Source organism: Centropristis striata, chromosome 5 (genome assembly GCF_030273125.1).
Source record: "Centropristis striata isolate RG_2023a ecotype Rhode Island chromosome 5, C.striata_1.0, whole genome shotgun sequence".
Lineage (NCBI taxonomy): Eukaryota > Metazoa > Chordata > Actinopteri > Perciformes > Serranidae > Centropristis > Centropristis striata.
The window spans coordinates 14,301,767-14,321,583 of record NC_081521.1 but is presented as its reverse complement, the minus strand read 5'-3'; the positions used below and the strand labels follow the sequence as shown (position 1 = coordinate 14,321,583).

The 19,817-nt window shown below is 39.0% G+C and overlaps 1 protein-coding gene across 1 annotated transcript; it reads right to left on the bottom strand.

The window, feature by feature from the left end:
- Positions 1-1,866: 1,866 nt before the first annotated feature.
- dedd (death effector domain containing) lies at positions 1,867-16,652 on the bottom strand. The gene is made up of 5 exons (XM_059333369.1): positions 16,274-16,652; positions 12,243-12,879; positions 8,297-8,401; positions 8,003-8,140; positions 1,867-5,840 (listed from the first exon to the last, which is right to left on the bottom strand). The coding sequence occupies exons 2-5, from the start codon at positions 12,805-12,807 to the stop codon at positions 5,434-5,436; spliced, it is 1,215 nt and encodes a 404-aa protein (XP_059189352.1). The 5' UTR covers positions 12,808-12,879; positions 16,274-16,652; the 3' UTR covers positions 1,867-5,433.
- Between the last annotated feature and the right edge of the window lie 3,165 nt (positions 16,653-19,817).

Here is a 19,817-nt window from a genome sequence, read left to right as displayed (position 1 = left end):
AAGGCACTTCCTGGTTTGCCTCCCTGCTCAGACCCGGAGGTTGCCGCCTGACCAATAGACTCTGACCTGCCGCTAATCCTCAAAAGAAGAATGACTGTAACTAAACCCACTTGACATAAATACAGGAACTGACTAACCAGTGAACCGTCTCACTTCTTGAGTGTCTCTGCAAACTGTTTTGGTATAACTGCAACAAGTAGCGGGTAGCTTGGTGGCTTCACCCTCCTCTGTCTAGATGTCTGTGGTGGTGGACCAGTGACAAACCAGCTTAAAGGTGTAATACCGCCACCAACTGGACCAGAGTCGTCAGTTGCATGGAAACTGTGTTTTTTATGTTTTTAAGTGTTTCTAAAGGAAGACAAACTTTACACACAAGTTAGTTAGAGATTGAAAAAAACTGGTCTGGGTTCTAAATGTTGTCAGGTGGATCAACCTGGGCAAAGTATTCAAAAGACTGTGAGACCTGAAAACAGATTCATGAGTTTTGTGTGATGAAAGGAAATGTCAACTGTGAAATAACTATTAAAGATTGGTTTGCTGGTTTGGTATTTGCTGTTGACATAACTGCCCTCATTAATGAATGAACTCAACTCAAAATAGCAAGGAAAAGATCCCTTTGTACAGGAAATGCACATCTTAATAAGATGCTGTTTGATAAGATGTTTCTTGGTGATGATCATTATAATAAATGCTGGAGAATAAGTGCATAGTATGTGTTTTATAATTTAACATAGTGATGACAAAGGTTATAATAGTTGAATGGGATTTTTCATTAGTTTTATTTTTAATTTTGTTGACAATTTTTGCTTTCAAATTCAGTTCGTTTTAATGAGTTTTTAGAGGGTGTTTCTTAGGTTTAATTCGTTTTTATTTTTTTTAAAATGCTTAGTTTTTATTAGATTTAGTGTTAGTTTGAGTTTTTTAGAAATGGGGTATTTGTTGGTTGCGAGATTCAATAAGGTCACAATAAATGTTTCCTTTATTTCATTTGTCTGATCCATCTCAGCCCCAATAAATTTATTAAGTCATAAAACCAGATGGATGAAACAGGTTTCATATCAACAAAAAGGTTTACATATTGATGTATGAAAAAATAAAAACTCTCATTTTTATTTTTATTTCAGTAAATCAAAATGTTTTTTCAGTTCTAGTATTCTTTAACTATAATAATCTTGGTGATGACATGAGAGGTTGTTACTGCATGACAAAATGTGTTTGGCCCCCCCATAAAAATCTGGGTTATCATGTAGCTCCAAAGGAAAAATAGTTGCCCACCCCTGATCTAGATCAACACGTACACAGGACTAACACAATTTCATAAATCTGTTTAATCTATTTTGTGCAAAGTTGGATCATACTGACAGCACACCCACTCTAGCAGTGCGTATCTATGACATATAAAAACAGAGCAAAGTTTAGTTTTTTTGGTCAACAAGTCAACAGGAATAACAATCAAATATTTTATCATTTAATTTAGTGTACGAGTTGAAAGCAATGCCATCCTACCGAGTATGGTTCACACTGACATAAACTACAATCAAGCCTACGCAAGAACATTCATGGCCTGAATAAACTTGATTTGTCTAATCTCTCAGACTAACTGTGTTGCCTGGATTTCTTGTTCTTTGTATGTTTCTTTTTCATCTTGTGAGCTGACAAGCTGAGGAGCAAGAGGTAAGTCAATGAGGACTCTCACATCTATGAGAAGTGAGATGCACCCAAGACCAGTCTAATGTAAATCAGCACACAGTTTGAACATGTATTCAAACATTTCACATCATAAAAAGACAGACAGGGGTTCTGTGTCAAAGCAATGACAGCTTTGGGCCAAATTTCTAAAAATGTTGGTGTAGCCCATAAAAAGCATTAGATCAGGAAGCAGTTTATTTAAAATATGTTCCACCAAAAGATGTTTTGTCATGTGACATAAATTATAATAATAATAATTAGGACTGGGACTTTTAACAAAATCCGCCCATTTCATTGATAACAGTCCTGCTTGTCTGTTGGCTGAAAGAAACGCAAAGTTGAAGTAAGAAATTCTGACATCCAATAAAGCTATTTACAAATGGTTAGCACTGTGAGTTTCTATGACATTTCTGAAGAGAACAGGTTACATGCAATTTTGTGTAAGCAACAGCTGCATTTGACAACTAACTTAACATACAATCAACATAACATACACCAACCTATGTAATAGATACTAACTTTCAACCTTTACATGAAATTCCACTGGAGTTCAAATGTAAATTGTTGGCCTACTCTGTATAATTCACAATAACAGAGTCTGTGTTTTTATATGTACCCATGGATGGTATGATAGCCCAGATTAGTTAGGGTGTTTTAGCAAGAGGAATATATTTGGTACAAACATACACTGAACTTTTAAAAGGGTACACACATTTTTTTTTAATGTCAACCATTTGGCTATGTGCACGGAATAACAGAAATATCAATGAAAAATGTTAAATAGCAGCATTAGAGACTGGCATTTTAAATGACAACTCTTACTAAAATGTCAATCTCTATTCTACTTCTGTTACAAAATCTAAATAATCTCATCACAAAACAGCATTATGCTTCATCTTTGATATATTGGTATATTATCACTGATATTAAACATTTCCAAACAACGGTATTTTGAGTCAGAACCAATCATGGTACACCAGTATTGACATTTCAAACATGTCAAATTATTTCCTCTTTTTGAATCACAAATTGGAGGATTTCCAGATGTCAGACTACAGTGCCTCCTTGACATCAATGTTGACTTGAGTCCAGTGCTCCTAGGAATTGTGTCCATATTGGATAATTATGCACTTTACGATTTACGCTGAATGAAAATGTTAAGGGCCAATACAGTGAGTAGTGTGTCCTTTATGCAGATACTCAAAAGTCAAAGAGTGGGGGTCGGTGTGAGGGTGTCTGACTTTGATACAGGAAAGTAGAAATTCCATCAGACCTGCAATTGACAAGTATCTATTAATTAAATGTTTGCCACAATCATTCTATAAACAAACATCGCATAGGACTAGTTTCTGTGCTCGGATACTATAGAAAGCAAGGAATTTAAGGATGTTCTCATTTAACCTAATCCAGGATTTTGCAGGATTATCCACCACTGACACTCTTGTCTGGTTGACGTTTTTTTGAAAAGTTGCACTTGAACACTCATTCAATCTGTATGGGAGAAAAAAAAGCTGGAACTGTGAAGTTCTACCTTGCACTGTGTTTTGCCTCTGCAAGAAGATAAAGTGCAGAGGTAAAAACTGGATGGATAAACTGTCAGTAAATGTGTTCGACTAGGCTGAGCTACCAGTTGCCCACAGACTTCTGGCCACAAAAACAGCTGGGATGTCAGGAGCTTTTAATGCTGTGCACAATGTACTAAAACAAATAGTTAGTTTCTCAACCAACTAGTTACTCAAAAATAACAAGCTGTATGGGACGAATGTGTACCAGTCTATATAAGCTACTGATCTGCTAAAAACTTTTTCATAACTAAACATTATTTCAGATCAGATGCATTTTATAACCAGCCTTGGTGAAATCCTGCAGCTTGAAGAAAATAAATCCTGTTCAGTTGAGAGTACGGCTTCTGTAATTCGAGGTGGGATGGGAGACTTGCACTTTAAGTGTGCAGCTACAAAATCTGTGTGATGAGATCATGTCAGCATGAAGCAGTATCTTGAATCTCCTCTGGGGGCAGTCCCAAAACTAGAAACGTGTGCCTTGTAAAGTGGCCTGAGTGTATTTTATGAGTGCCTAAAATCAGGTTAACCTAATGTATCCTGTTAATCCACAATATACCAAAAAAAATGAATATAAATTCACATTTTGGTAAATTAGCATTTCAGACCACACTTTAAAAGTGGAATTCTACCATTAGAAGCAAATCAGTGTTCTAGATCTGCGCACTAGATTGTAGAGAATAACATGCTATATAGCTTACTATTGTGTTGGTCCACACAGTGCTAGTTTTATCTGTTTCAAACCCTTAATAAACAATCCCTTGTTTGATTTGTGAATGCCAAAGCTCCCGAACTGACAGAAGGATATAACTGAGATATAACTGAGGACACTTGTCTTTTCCTGGTTGTCTCTACACGTCCAACAGGCTGTCAAGCGACTGGATAGAGAAGTGATTACATAACTTGCTCATGCTGCCTTCAGAGCATCAGGACTGAACTACATCCTCGTCCAGCAGGAGGCATGACATGTCCACAGAGGATACTGCTGAGGATTTATTACACAAGTTCAAGTGCAGCTGGGTGAAATATTTTCATCTTAACAAAAGGATCATTTTAAATTGTTTGGCATCTTACCACCTGCACAACTGAGACAATTCTAAACACACTGGATGTGACTTTCACCTTCTGCTGATTTGTAATTGGGTATCATTTTACATTTAAAACAATATTTAGTTATATCATGTGTGAACATGAGTGAGACATTGAGAGAGCAGAGGTACAGGCTGACAATGAAACTGACACTGATTTACAAATCCAAACAAATCTAAGACACCAGTGGATGACTCAATGATTCATTGGATACAATTTAACACATTAGAACGATCCATAAAATTTTAAATATTGGCAGTGACTGGACATTTAAAATTAGGCCAGAATTACAGCTGCTGGTAACAAGCCATGTTGCAAAACAAAGAATTTGTTAAAAAAAAGAAAAAAGAAAAAAGCCAAGACACAATGACGTCAACAGTGACAAAATACAAGCCAATAAAAAAAAGGCTCTGTAAGGGTTCATCTTCACAGACAGGGAAACTCCTGAAGGTCTTGGGAAAGTAGGATAACCTTAAATAAGCTTAAATAATAACAAGCTTAAAAGCTAATAATAAGTCCTACGGTCTGTGGCTTTCAGTAACGTACAAAAAACTGTCATTCGATTAATCCAATCAATCTGTTATGTACCTGAAAAACCTGGAAGAAAGATAAACAAGTTTGACATTAAAGTACAACTCCCACTGGAAGTAACTTGTCAGCGTTAAGCACGTTTCCTGTATTGAAATATACTGGATTTTGAACAGGTTGTGAATATCAACTATCAGTGTTAACAAAAATGTGTTTCAATGAGCTAACATACAAGAAACAAGAAATTAGTTTAATTCAATGCACCCATGAATCAGCCATCTCCTCCTTGAAGAAAATGAACAGTTTAACATTCAAAATAATGTCAACCTGTATGCACCTACTTCTTTTTGCTAACATAGTTTCCAATCACCTTGCATGCTACGCTTAGGGGTGCCAAGTAGATATGACCTTAGCTCTTAAGGAATCAATGCGGTGGCTAGGAGTCCTTTAGTTCCTTTCAGGTGCACACTTCAGGCACCTCAAACGACACGACCACAACCACTCTATTCCCTGTGGGGGAGGCTCAACAGCGTTCCTCCTGTTTGCTACCACCTGGACAGTTTCTCTAAGATTCAGAGTCTTTGCTAGCTCCTGGTGGGCTCCCTCCACTTGTGACCAAATTACGGAGCAGTTTGCGCCGACCGGCTTGGTAGTCCTCCTCGTCGACATTGACAAGCAGTTTAATAGCTTCGTGGCCCACAGCCTGTTTTAAGGAATCTGTGATAAAGACCCCTTTAAGGGCCTCTAGCAATGATCCATTGATGTAGTCCCTCCAGAAGGCATCTAAGTAGGTGAGCTCAGAAAACTTGATGTCACAGATGATGGAGCCCAAGTCTCGGGATTTGAGGATAGTGTTCGCCTGGTTGAATCGTTCAAATTGTCGCTCCACTGCCTCTTGCTTATTGGAGAAGACATTGCCCTGTAGGGCAGACTCATGTTGGCAGTATTCAGCGCGAACCCGGAGGCGGATATCTGATGGAGGAGAGCACAGGGTAAGAGTCAAAATCCCTTCATTCAAATTAACCACAACAACAGTCACTAACATAGTATTATGGAGTTCTGCAGAGGTTTGCAGCATTAACTCTAGTGAAACATTAAACAGACCAGCATACAGATTTGAAAGCATTTCTTTACATTATATTAAAACACACAATGTCATCTATCTACTATACTAACTAAGGATACGAAAAAGGAGTGTGTGTATGTAGGTATGCTCTAGGCCAGGCATGTCCAAACTATTCCACAAAGGGCCGTGTGGCTGCAGGTTTTCGTTCCAACCAAGCAGCAGAACACCAGACTTGACTCAGTTAATCAACTGATCTCAGTCTTCAGACAGTTGATTGGTCAAACTGTGTGCTTTTGCTTGGTTGAAACGAAAACCTGCAGCCACACCGCCCTTTGTGGAATAGTTTGGACATGCCTGCTCTAGGCCAATGCACACCAGAAAGAATATATCGGCAATACTGCTTCCATCGTGTTTCTCGGGGAATCTTACACAGTATCACGTGGGCTTGTGATACATGTGCATAATTTAATCTTATTTTGGGCAAGGATGGGGAGATAACTTGTAGAGTTGTAAAGACAGAGTAGGAGTAGGCTTGTCAGCAGCTTCGGGACAAAAATAATCTATTTCAGACTTCTACCTTAGAACAATACTGGTGAAATCCTATTGCTATGGGACTGCCAAAACTTTTGATTTATAAATGGTTTGTAATGCAGTATGACTTAACCTCCTTGCTCAATAGCTTCCAATGTAGCTGGTGTGGTGAAGCCAGCATTACTTATAATATTAGTAAAATGATTTCTAAATGTTGACAAGTCATCCTGTTCACCCTCGCCATGAATATGTTGGTCAAGACTGCAGAAGTAGAGTGGCATGGGACCCTGACAGAGATCGGTGTGATGCAGCCAATGATCAGAGCTGCTAGGACGACCTGACTGTCTCAGTCAGAGCTCTTCTCATGGGCAAGAATGAGCTGTAAGTCAATGTCTAGTGCTGGACAAGTTCTGTTTAACCATCCAGCATTTAGACACTGACTGAAGAGCCAGTCAAGAGTTGGGGGAACTCTTTGACTGCAACCTGAAGGACACAGCTTCCATCCATAAAGCCACTGGAGACCTGGAGACTTGGCTCACCAAGATTGACAAATCTGGGCTGCCTTAGAAATACCAGCAGGTTTTATCATCCCTGCTTCTCTACGATGTTCCATTGTCAACTGAGAAGAAGATCAGCCGATATTTACCAAGGTGGCTTGGCCTGCCAAGGTGCTTCAGTATTGCTGCTCTAGGTATGGGTCTACCCACATCCTGTAGCTCCCTTTCAGTGATTTCACTGAAGAATTTGTGATAACATGAACAATGGAGGCTATGAAGTAGAGACTCCAAGGACCCCAAAGTTTCTCGACTGGCATTGAGGTCCACACAGGCAGAAGTGGAGTGAGAAGGCTCTTGTTGGGACAGTCAGCCTACTTTTAAAGGCTAACTCCCAGATCAGCAAAGACAAAGGAAAGCAGCATCAACATCTCCTCAGGGACAGTGCATGGCTCTCAGCCGTACCAGAATTAGCTACAAGCTAAATTTCATCTGACAGACAGAAGTTTGTGCAGTTTTAGAGAAGGTATGTGTCAGCAAGATGGTAGGACTCAGTCAACAAGCCTGGGAAGGTGAAAATCACTTGGAACAGGAATCAGAAGAGGTAGATGTCAGTCCACCAGAAATCTGACCAAGTTGTCCTAGTCCAGCTAACCTTTACAACACACTTCAACACTAAGACTCTGAGATGACAACAAGAAGTCCACAAGTGTGTTGACTTTTGCTTTCCATTGAAGATCTGCTGTCCCCCACCCCATGAAAGAAGGCAGTGGAAGGGAAAACCGATAAATCATTGTGCAAATAATGAGATTCATATGCACATAGATTTTGGTATTTGAAGTGTTCTGGCTTCTTTTTGTAATCATTTTGTAATTTTAAGTTTTACTGACCAATCCTGTTTGAGGCTGAATGCAGTTGACCTGTTCCATGTGTTGGTCTAACCAAGTTAAGAGGAGTGGTTTAGTTAATTTAATTTATTATGATGATACCCTTTCAGACCAGACTAAAATGACGATCCTTCTCTATATTGCATTTGTATTTACCACATGTTTGCTTCTCTCTGCAGTCAGCTGAAGAATGACTTTTTCTCCGTTTGCGGTTTGGTACAGGAGGAGTTGGCTTTGTTTGCGAAGGGCCAACATGGGGTCCTGACGGGGAACAGCAAATGACTGGATGAGGACCTAGAAAGTGACATAAGGTTTAGCGTTAATCAGTCTTCTGTATCAGAGCACACCGTTACTTATGACTTTGTTCCATTGGCTGCATTCATTACTAATCTCACTCAAATCCTGTTTAATTGAAAACATGAAAAGTGTAAAAAGGAGAAGAACACCCACCTGATCTTCTGTGAGGCACAGTGTCCTTGCTCTGCACTGCTCCTCTTGGTGAAATGTAGCGCACTGATGTCTCCTCCAGGTACTTGTCAACAGGGTCTGGGCACACTGAAAAACAGGTGATGCAACTTTTAATTGCATTGCTAATAATCACATTCAAACCAGTGGAAGAGTCTTTGTGCAGTGGTCACCTCAGTCAAGTACACACCAACATGTTTAAAATGTTATTTATATAATTATTATTATTTTTACTATTTTCACCACACACTGGGGCATTGAACATTACTAATAATAAGAGAGTAAGACCAGCAGAAGGTCAGCAGGTGACAAACAGTGAGGCCCAACAATAGAGCAGTGGAAGGAAGGGTTTCTGAGCTGGGTTTACATACAGATTCTAGTTTCATGAGGAGCTGACTTTTTCTGACCATCATTACTGGTTGTAACACTTCAAAATCCAAAAAGTTAGTAGGGTGACTGCTACAGGGTAAACAAAAGAGTTAGTGTTATTTATCAGAAGCATAAGTGACCTATGCTCGACTATTCATACGAGAAAGCAGTCATTCTGCTTCTCATGTGTGTCAGGAAGTTGTTTAAATAACGCTGCAAAGTTGGGCTATTTTTTGATGTTTCATTCAAAAACATTCAGAGCAGGAAAGCTTAAAGTTTTTGAAAGTTTGATAAAATGCTGCAGTTGTTGTCGTCCATACATGTTTGATATCAGTTCAGTTCAGTTTGACTGAATACTTTGTTGGTCAGTCTGTGGGTTTGACTCTCATTGTGGAGAAATAAAAAGACTGAAGTGAGATGAATAGACTGAGAATTTTATCTTATTTGACAAAACAATTCTTGATTGAATTTAATTTTGTGGACACAAAATGCAGTTAAACAGTTAAATCACAATATATTGTATCGCAATACTCATATGCATATCACAAAATGCTTAAAATCGCAATAATATCGTATCTTGACTCAAGTATCGGATAAAATCGTATCATGGGGCCTCTGCTGATTCCCACCTCTTATTATTATGCTGTATTATCATTATATCAGTGGCACACAAAATGGTCTTTAAACGACTAACAATAATGTTGTTTATTGTGATATTTTCTGAGTCAATATATCGTCCTAAAAAGTGAGTTATAAGAGAGGCCTTGCAACAGCCTACATATGTCTAACATATACACTCAGACCTAGCAACACTGTTTGTAATATTATTTCCTTTTTTAATACATTTGCATTTAATGAAGCACATATTTTGCTTCCAGAACCAATTTAAGAAGAGTGTCCTGTCCCACAGCAAAGGAATTTGGGTCAACCTTAAAAATGCACTTCACTTACCACCAACTCTCTGAAGAGGCTAACAATTTCTCTCCTACTGCGTGTGGCTATCTATTAGCGCTAATGCTTGTAAATTGGACTTTTTTGCAATGAGGCTAATTTGCATATAGAGGGGCAGATTTGGCACCAAATGTATGCATGTTACCTTAGTTAGTGGTGTTATTCAACCTTTGTGGGTGCTTTGAGAATTGAGAATCGTTTTGTTTTTTTTACTTATTTGCAAATGTTTAGTAGCTGACAAAGCCTTTCAATCCTTTATGTGAATTCACCCCCAGTGTTTCTGCTAGTAACAGTCCACTGTTAGTAATAGTAGTTGCTGATTGTAGAGAATACAGCCTGCAGCGTAGTTTTTATACACTTCACAAATAAAATTGAGAATTATTCAATAACAATTTCATGATCAAATGCTTTTTTTTGTATTGATTCATTACTCCAGTCTATACATACAACTCAACCAACACAAGGCAAGCTATACAAACAAGGTGTCAGCATGGGAAGAAAAATATTTTTTTAAAGATAATTGTTAAGAGTACCCTATTGCAGCATTTTGACACTAAGATTTTAGTTTTTACTGGAGATGTAGAATATGGAGAATATCAGTTATTGGTCTTTTGGTCACTAAAACGGTGTCTGCCCTAATAAAAAACAACATTTGGATTTGGATTTGCAGGTTGATCCCTAAAAACCATGGAAGACATATTGTAATGCACTCAAAGAAGGAGTCAACATGTGAAGAACAATGGCTCCTTCTTTTAAAATAATGCTGAAAAGTTCTCCTCAAAGCCATTTAAGTGTTGTATTACTCAAGGGAGATAGTCTGTTGAGCTGGCTCACATGAACTGGAACAGAAAAGAACTTGCGGCAACAGAGACATAAATTGTCGTTACCAATTTATAGAAAATAAAGCAAAAGCAGATTTTGCTCCGTAAACTACTGTCTGATCACGCACCTCCATGAGCCAATCAGAGCCGTTCCCTGCACAGCCAAGCGTAGTTTCTTGGATACAGACAGTCACAGATGACAGAGTAACGTGGAGGAAAATTATACATCAGATAGTAGTCGCTTAATAGGCTCCAAACTATCTTAATAAGAAAACTAAATAAATGCCAACTGCCAGTACCCACTGGGAGTGAAACATGACTGTCGCATATAGGTTCTACTGTGCAATCCCCACTGGATGCGTTTTCCGTCACATTTAGTAACGCGTTTTCTGCATTAACGGCTGTTAAAATCCCACAAATATTCCACTTTATGCATGTTTTGAACTTATTTACCACATGTTTATTGATCAATCAAAGCTCCCGGTCTGTCTGTGAGCTTCACTCTCCTGCTGTCTGTCTGCAGCAGCTGAGTGGAACTAACTTCAGCAGCAGACTGACAGCAGGAATGTAATATTGATTGAGGGGAATCTGCTTGTAGTGAAACAGGACCACAGGCAGAGTGGCAGCATTGATCAATGAACATAGATTTGGTTAAGTTCAAAACACACATACAGCTGAATTTGTGTGTATAAACAGCCGTATATGCCAAAAATGTTTCACTAAATGCGACAAAAAGAGACCAAACGCTTCCAGTGGGGATTGGCACATCGATTAGAGGAATCTCATATTTGATCCTTGAGAAACAAGAATGATATGTGTAGAAACACAGCCGAGGCTGAGGGGCTTGTCCGGAGAATCGGATCGTCATCCATTGTGCGGAAGCATTTTGGGTTCAAGGCACATGGAACAAAACAAGCACAAGTCATATATTGTATAAAGAGTGCCATATTATTGTTTTATTTATTCTTTAAAAGAAGATGCACTGATTTTTGGTGAATAAGACCAGTTTTGTTTTGATGCACATATTTGTATATTAGCAGGAATATAGCACAATATGGATGTTGAAACAGTTAAAATTATATGACAGTAAAATTAGTTTTTTGTTGATTAAAAAAATAATCATGATAATTAATCGTGATCTCAATATTGATCAAAATAATCTGGGTTATCATTTCGGCCATTAATCGTGCAGCCCTATTAACAACACATTAAGGCCGTGGCAGTGGCAGTCAATTGAGATTGACATGAACTATTTTAATTATGCTACTATGAAAAGGGAATACTGCTGTTAAAAAGCATCTTATTTGTTTGCATACCAAATGTTGTTGCAGTAAAAACTGCACAATACACTACTTTGGAATTTATTACTGAATTGTGCGCATAACAATGCGATTAATCACAGACAGTCATGCGATTAATTGCCATTAAACATTTTAATCGTTGCCAAGCTCTAATATATATGTATTATATGGTCAATATGGGTCTTGATAACGAGTTCTTTTAACCATACATTTGAAGATGCTGTCGGCATTGTTAATGCTCATTCCGGACCTTGATGGAACTTTAACCATCTCATAGTTCATTAAGGCACGCTGGTGAGTTTTCACCACTGAAATGTCTTGATCGTTTTTGTGTCCATTTGCTGCATGACACAGATCTACCCAACTAGCCTCTGAGTTTATAGAACGGTATGGGGCAAAAATCTTGACTATACCTCAACATTTACAGTTAACAGTAAGACATTGAAATAAAGCCTAATGTGAATATAGTGATGACGTTGCATGACTCACCTGCCTGCCGTTTTCTGAGTGTGACATAAGGCAACAGGTCGTGTCTGGTGATAATCCTTAAAAGCTGGAGAACGTGTCGAAAGTTGGTCTCATCGCAGCGACCCTGGCGCTCTAGGGCCAACAGGAAATCCCTTCCGCTCCTGATGCCACCGCGCTCATACTCATCAATCACATCAACAAACAGGAATGATAGTACTCTGACATCCCGATGGGTCAGCTGTGCTCCAACTATGTCAAACATGCGGTGAAGTGAGTACAGCCCGTGGGAGTTGTCCACCGCTTCCTCGGGCCACGGTTCAAAGCCCCCATCTCTTCTGGACAAGCTGGAGTTGGTGCAGGAGGCAGAAACATTCCTGTTGGCCAGTTCCCCGCTGGCTGCTGCCACACTGGAGCAGCCCGGTCTGCCTGTCAGAGCTCTGTGATCTGGAGGTCCGGCGGTCGCGCTGCTCTGACTCGATTCCAGCTGGTTTGCCTGAATGTGAGGTCGGCCTTGCTGAGCAGAGGAGTTCTCGGCAAGCTGGGGAGGAATAACAGCATTGGGAATCTGTGGCTGCTGTGATGTCATCTCAGGTCCCGATGATAAGGGATGCTCAAAGCCCTGCCACTCCTGCCGTCTTCCTCTGCTCCTACTGATGAGCTGTATGCGGAGAGTGGGGGAGCAAATATTATTTCAGTCATTTTAGACAAATCTTACCATCAATGACCATCATCATTTATCATTTACCAACAATATCCTCCACTTGCAGTCTATTGCACTCCAATTCCTAGCACTCAAAAATGAAGATTGCAGTAGTGAAGCCTCTATTGAAGAAGACAAATCTAGATGTTGATATATTTAGTTATATAGACGTATATTCCACCTAACATTGATGAGAAAAGTTCTTAAGAAAGCTGTTTTTATACAACTTAGTGAACTGTGAAGCACTTTGAGCTGCATTTTATGTATAAAAAGTGCTATACAAGTTAAACTGTTATTATAATTAATAACATAATACACAGTATTTCCCACAGTTGATTGTAGTTGAAGTGAGCTACCTCTGCTAACGTCATAGTTTATGATTATTCTTTCATAAAGACAATTTCATTGTAGATCTGCATGCAGCACAGCGACTGGCTCAGCCTCTGGTTGCCCTATGGTAGCAAAAGCCACAACACAAGTGCAAAAGCCAGAATTGAGCAACAAAAAGGGATGTTGGGTCAGATATTCTTTGATGGTGGACTATTATTGTTACTAATGCTGCCAATACTGCTACTTTGGAATTTAATTCCCCCTAAAAACAAGGTAAGCTGTCAACAATGTTATTTTAATGTGGCATGCATCAGATCCATAAGACATAAAACACAGCTCAGCCAATGACAGAGAAACACTCTGATGTGGACTCGCTGTGGAACATGTTGTATACCAACTACATGGTGACCTACTATTACCAGCCTGCAGGGGTGTTCTTTTTGTTTGTCTAGATGTTAAAACTTACTTAAACACATTGCTGATAACTATCAGTTCTTTCATTTTGATAAGATGACTTTTCATGGAAAACATTTTTTGTATGAATGATTTAACCCATAAGAACCTATGGTGACATGCGTGTAACAAACACTTTCAATGTTCTAGAATCTCCATATTCAGCTTTATGCTTCACCTTAACTCATTAAGTCCCTTAGCAAGACTGTGTGACTGTGACAAGAAGTGACTTTTCCAAAATGTGGCTGTGACTGGAAACAGAAATGTGAAAAAGTAGCTAATTTCAAAAAGCTTATTTTTTGTTACTAGGCTTAGTCTAAACCCATTTAACAATTCTAATCTAAAAATCGAAAACCTGATGTGAAGCTTTTATCACAATAACAAAAATAGTAATAGGCCACTCAATTATTTTCACCAAATTGAACAGCAGAGCATATATTAAATTTAAATATTTTAAAGTACATTTGACCAAATATAAACAAAAAATATCCTATCCTGTCACAATTGTGATATATGTTGTGGAGATGCAAAGAAAAAGGCAAATTTGTGTTTCTGTAAGCAGAAAAGGTGTCTAGTTTATTTATTTTAAAACAAGAAATATTATAAACATAAATACTATAAACGCCCAATGTATCATATATGTCACATCACAGATCTTTGACATTTAGGGGTAGTACTTTTTTTTTTTTTTTTTTTTAAAACATCAAATCCCCCATGATTTTCATTCAAGGATAAATAGGTCTGGGTTCTTATGGGTTAATTGCATTTGGCTGCTTCCCTTTCAGGGCCCTGGTACTCTGCATGCTGGCTCACTGTCACAGTGTCATGGCACACAGGGACACAAGCTGAAGGGAGCCTTTTTCCATGTGATTTAAGTCAAACCGTCTGCAGTGAGAAGGTCTTGTTGACCCCATGACTTCACTTTTAAACTGTCTGACTGTTTGGTTCAATAATGTATCAAACATGAACCCCTGAGAAACAATAAATGATGATAAAACAAAGGAAACACTGAGAACATTGCCACGCTTGGCTGAAAGAGCACAACAAGAATAAAAAAGGCGTTAGTGAGGATGAAACCTCATATGGATATATTTAGCCACGAGTACTGTTTTAATGTCCCTTTACAAATGACACGTCTGCCCTCTTCACTGAATACTAACAGAGGGCATTTATGGACACATGAAGTCACATTTCATCATAAGGTGGTTTGCACTGACTTACTGTTTCCATAACGGCAGCAAAGGCTAATTTAACCCTCTGGAGTCTCCAAAAGCGCTAAAGCATGACTTCTTGACTCCATCCAGACTAGAAAACAAAGCAGCGTGGAGCCCTACTGTAAATTTACCTCTAAAGTTCTGGCTGTAAACTCCATGAGGCCAGTTTCAGTTTGATGATGATATACCAAGTAAAACTGGAGACAAGCTCAAATATATTTAGTATAAAATGATAGAACTGGATGTAACCCTCTTATATGTTCAATTTGACACCTTTGGTCACATTTGCAATATTTCAAATTCTTTATTGAGCATGATAGTGTTTTGAAAGTAAAAAAAAGATTCAGAATCACATATTATGTTGGACTAAAGGACTAAAACAGACACAAAATGACCAAAAGACACAAAAAGACAAAAAAACGACTAAAAAAAAGACACAAGATGACCCCAAAAAAACACAGAAGACACAGAATGACTAAATAAGACACAAAATAACAAAAAAAAAGACAACAAAATACACAAAATGACCAAAAAGACAGAAAAAAATTTACAAAGACACAAAATGACTAAAAAATACACAAAATTGTTACGCTAAACACACAAGACCCAAATAAAATAGAGTCCCACTAGAATAAAAACCAGAGTTGGATGACAGGATCACACACAATCACAAGATCACATTTATGTTGGTTCATCTTCAAAATAAAAAATCTATTATTATTAGGTCATATAGGTGAGGTTGTGCAGAAAAAAATATACCAACATGGCATTTAAACATTTTAAGTGGTGTATACAGGCAGGAGGGAAAGGGTTCAAAAATGGACAAAATAGCCCAAGACTCATAGAATTAAACAAACCCAAGTATGGTATATGTAAACACAAGAGATTAATCTTTGTAACAACGCTGTTGCATCTTCAATAACTCATTAGACGGCTTTTCTATTTTAGACCAAACAAACAGTCTCTCCATAACATATCCAGCTGTTTCGCAAGATAGATAAGCTAACAACTAACGTTTGCTAAGTGCTCAATGCTTGTTAGCTAGCAAGCTAACGATAGTTATCTCAAAACGACAAACAGATGCAAGATATTGATGTTTGGTCGCTACTAAACCGGACGGAAAACTGTCCTGTGGTCGGTGTGTTGCTGACTAAACAGCTAAGAATTAGTTAGGGCACCAGCTGCTCATAACAACACCAATGCTCTTGGTTAGCGTCCTGGTTTGTTGTGACTGGTCATACCTAGCTTCAACCCGTTTAGTCCGAGTATGTTACCACGACTAACTTATAAAAAGTCAAGTAAAGCAGAAAATCAAAACAAGATACATCGTAACCCAAACATGAATGTTACATCACCTTGTGTCTGTCTGGATATTGTTGACGGGTCCGACAGTGTCTCAGGTCGGTGGGAGCTAACCGAAGTTCGCCTCGCAGCGTCTCCTCGCAGAGCGAAGCCTCCGCTAACAGCACGGTCCGCTTATTGTTCTGACCGAGACACGGTGAGGCCTCTCCCGCTGCTGCTACAGCCTCCCGGGGTAAGACACGGCTTATTACAGGACACACAGGAGGGTTCGGTTAACGGTTTTGGTCCTCAAACTGACATCATGGGGAAAATAAGCAGGCAATTTTCGTTCTTCTGCTAAAATGAAAGAACTTCCAGTTCACCGCGGAGTTCAGTTCCGGTGTCACCCCGGCGTCGTGTCACTAAATAGGCTAAATACTAAGTCTAAAGTCTAACAATAAAAAACAAAAAGCTGTGAAGACTGCCAACTTATGCACCGCGTTTAATGTCTTTAACATGTAATCTTGCGTCTGTTTATTTTATTAGTTATTTATTTGTTTGTTTTTTCTTTTCCATTTAATTATTCTTCTATTTTATTTTTTAAATATTATTTACTTCTATTTTAGTATTTGCATTGTTTATCTTTCTGTAACTCGTTTCTTCTTCTTTGTAACTGTGTATTGTATTGCTGTTTGAAATGAGTAAAATAAAATAAAACAATTCTAACAATAACAAAGGCACAAAAATGAAATGATATCTTGAAAAATTTTGCCACTGAAATGAACAGTTCGAACTAATTCGAATCCCCCTTATTGGAAACAACATTTAGACTATTTTATATGTATTTTATTTTTGTCTATTTATTTTTGTATTTATTTTTAATTTATTTCAACTGCTCTGAATTTACAATATTGATGTTATTATTATAGTGGGGCGGATTAGCTGAACAATCGTTCATTTTGTGATAAAAGCATCAAATTTGGTACACTCATTGCTGAATACATGGATATTGGGCCATCGCAAAAAAAAATTCTGATGGCTGTGGTGGCCATTTTTTAAAATGGCCACCGGTGGTTATTGGCGTGGAATGCTTTGCCTACCCTACAGCTGCTGTTTCATGTTTTCAGCACCACAAATATAATTTAGAGACATGTTAAAGTGACAAAAGCTTTATTACATAATACAAAAGAACATTAACTTTGTATAACATTTTATTAGGTCTTGATTTTCCCATTCACAGGCTACGGCCTTCTCTTTGGCTTCTGTTGCTCCTTAAAAAGAAAAAATAATTTTCAATATTGTATTACAATTTTGTTTTTTCAAATTTGTTTTTTGCAACAATAAAAACAAAACACATTTAGACGGAGAAAAAAATCATACACTAAAAATTCTACTAGGGTTACTTGTAGCAGGTTACTCTTTCTGGCAAAATCCTTGTACTGAGGTGTGTGACTTAGTCAGGCGGCTTAGCCAAATAAAGGGGACACGCCGGACAAAAGCACCACATTTTTTCCACATACTCTCTATCATTATAGGTTTCAATTTTTAGTAGGAGCCACTTCATCAAGATTGCGGTGATGGCAGCCATATAAAGTCTATGAGAAATGCTATATCTTCCAAACCACTTAGAAGGTCAATCTTGGTGTCAAAATATACATTTTCTGGGTCCAGGAATCATTTAAAGCTATTGAGAATATCACTAGATGATTATTTGATCAAATAGATATGTTCATTTTCACTCAGACTGGGCAACTCGCTTCAAGTGCTGCAGCAGGGTATCCTGAGTTGAAAATGTTTGGAATCAATGTTCACGGGAGAGTGAGGATTAGCTGCCATGTACACTGCTCAAAAAAATCAAGGGTACGCTTTCATCTCATGTCAGATCTTGATCAACAAATTATTTACAGTGAGTCATCTAGTGATATTCTCAATAGCTTTAAATGATTCTTTGACCCAGAAAATGTATATTTTGACACCAAGATTGACCTTCTAAGTGGCTTGGAAGATATATTGGTTCTCATAGACTTATGGCTTATTAGGCCCTCCAGAAAAACGTGACTTTGCGATCGCTGATTTTATTGCAAAATCAGCCAAATACCGCTGATTAATGCAGGGGTCAATATTTTTCAAAAAGGCCGCATATTCACCGCAATAATCACTATTCTGCCCGAAATATGCGGGACTCGCTTGATTTCACAATCTCCGCACTTTTCTGCATGAAGTTTGGAAGAAAAAAAAAGTCTAAATGAACCAAATTAACTGGTGATGTAATTCATATGTGACTCGCGGCTTGCGACATCATTGCCACCGACACACACAAGAAAAACAACACCGTAGAGTGAACATGTGGATTGGAAACATACAGTCTATGGCAGTGATTCCCAACCGCTGTTCCGCGGCACACCGTAAGCAATCATCAGGTGTGCCATGGAAGATTATCCAATTATCCGCTTGATTGGTACTCTAAGTGATATATATATATATATATATATATATATATATATATATATATATATATGGCCCATTTCACAATTGCAGGTACATTTGAAGTTTAGACAAAATAAGAATTTTATTTTATTTGTTTTCCATGAAACCGTTTTCATTCCCATAGATAATACTTTAGATTTAGAGGAAGAAAATAAGTTCACACACAGACACAGACACAGACACACACACACACACACACACACACACACACACACACACACGCACACCTCCAACCAGGCTCTCCAGCCGAACCCTGGCACCCACATGGATAATACTTTAGATTTAACACTCCCAGCATTTGCCGTCGCAGGGCATGAAAGTTCTTCCATATCTGGACGACTGGCTGGTGTGTGCGCCGTCCCAGTCTCGGGCTGCTCTAGATACGGCTGCTCTTTTGGCTCACTTGGCCCAACTGGGTCTCACGGTGAACTTCAAGAAGAGATGCTTGGTCCCCTCCCAGAATATCACCTTCCTAGGTGTGGTTCTGGACACTGTCACCATGAGGGCTTGTCCATCGACACGACGGGTGGCCGATATCTCTCGCCTCCTCCCTCTCTTCCGGTTGGGCCAGCGGCTGCCCTTCCTCCAGTTCCTGCACATTCTAGGCAAACTAATGGCTGCTGCAGCCGTCGTTCCCTTGGATTTGCTGTCACTACACCCCCTCCAGAGATGGCTGAACAGCTTTCAATTGGACGCAGAGTGGCACAGGCACAGAAAGATCGAGGTCTCTCAGCGGTGCATACTGGCCCTGTCCCCATGGAGAAGAAGGGTGTTCATGCTGCAGGGCGTGCCCATAGGCTCTGTTACGTCTCACCGGGAGACTGTCACAACGGACGCTTCCCTCTCAGGGTGGGGCGCAGTGTGCCAGAACAGAACAGCGCAGGGGCGATGGTCTGCGAGGAATCACGAGGAATCCCACCTACTCACCTTACTTTTGTTATGGGTCATCCAGTGCTTATGAGATTCTGCAGGAACAGATTCTCTGATGACACCGGAAGATATAACCTATCCGGGGGTCATCAGGGGGTCATAGGTGACTTTGTTGGTATAACTCGACCTGTACATGCGCAAGACGAAGTCATTCAGTGCTTATGGACCGCCTCTGGTGGTCATCCAGGATTCATAGAACCG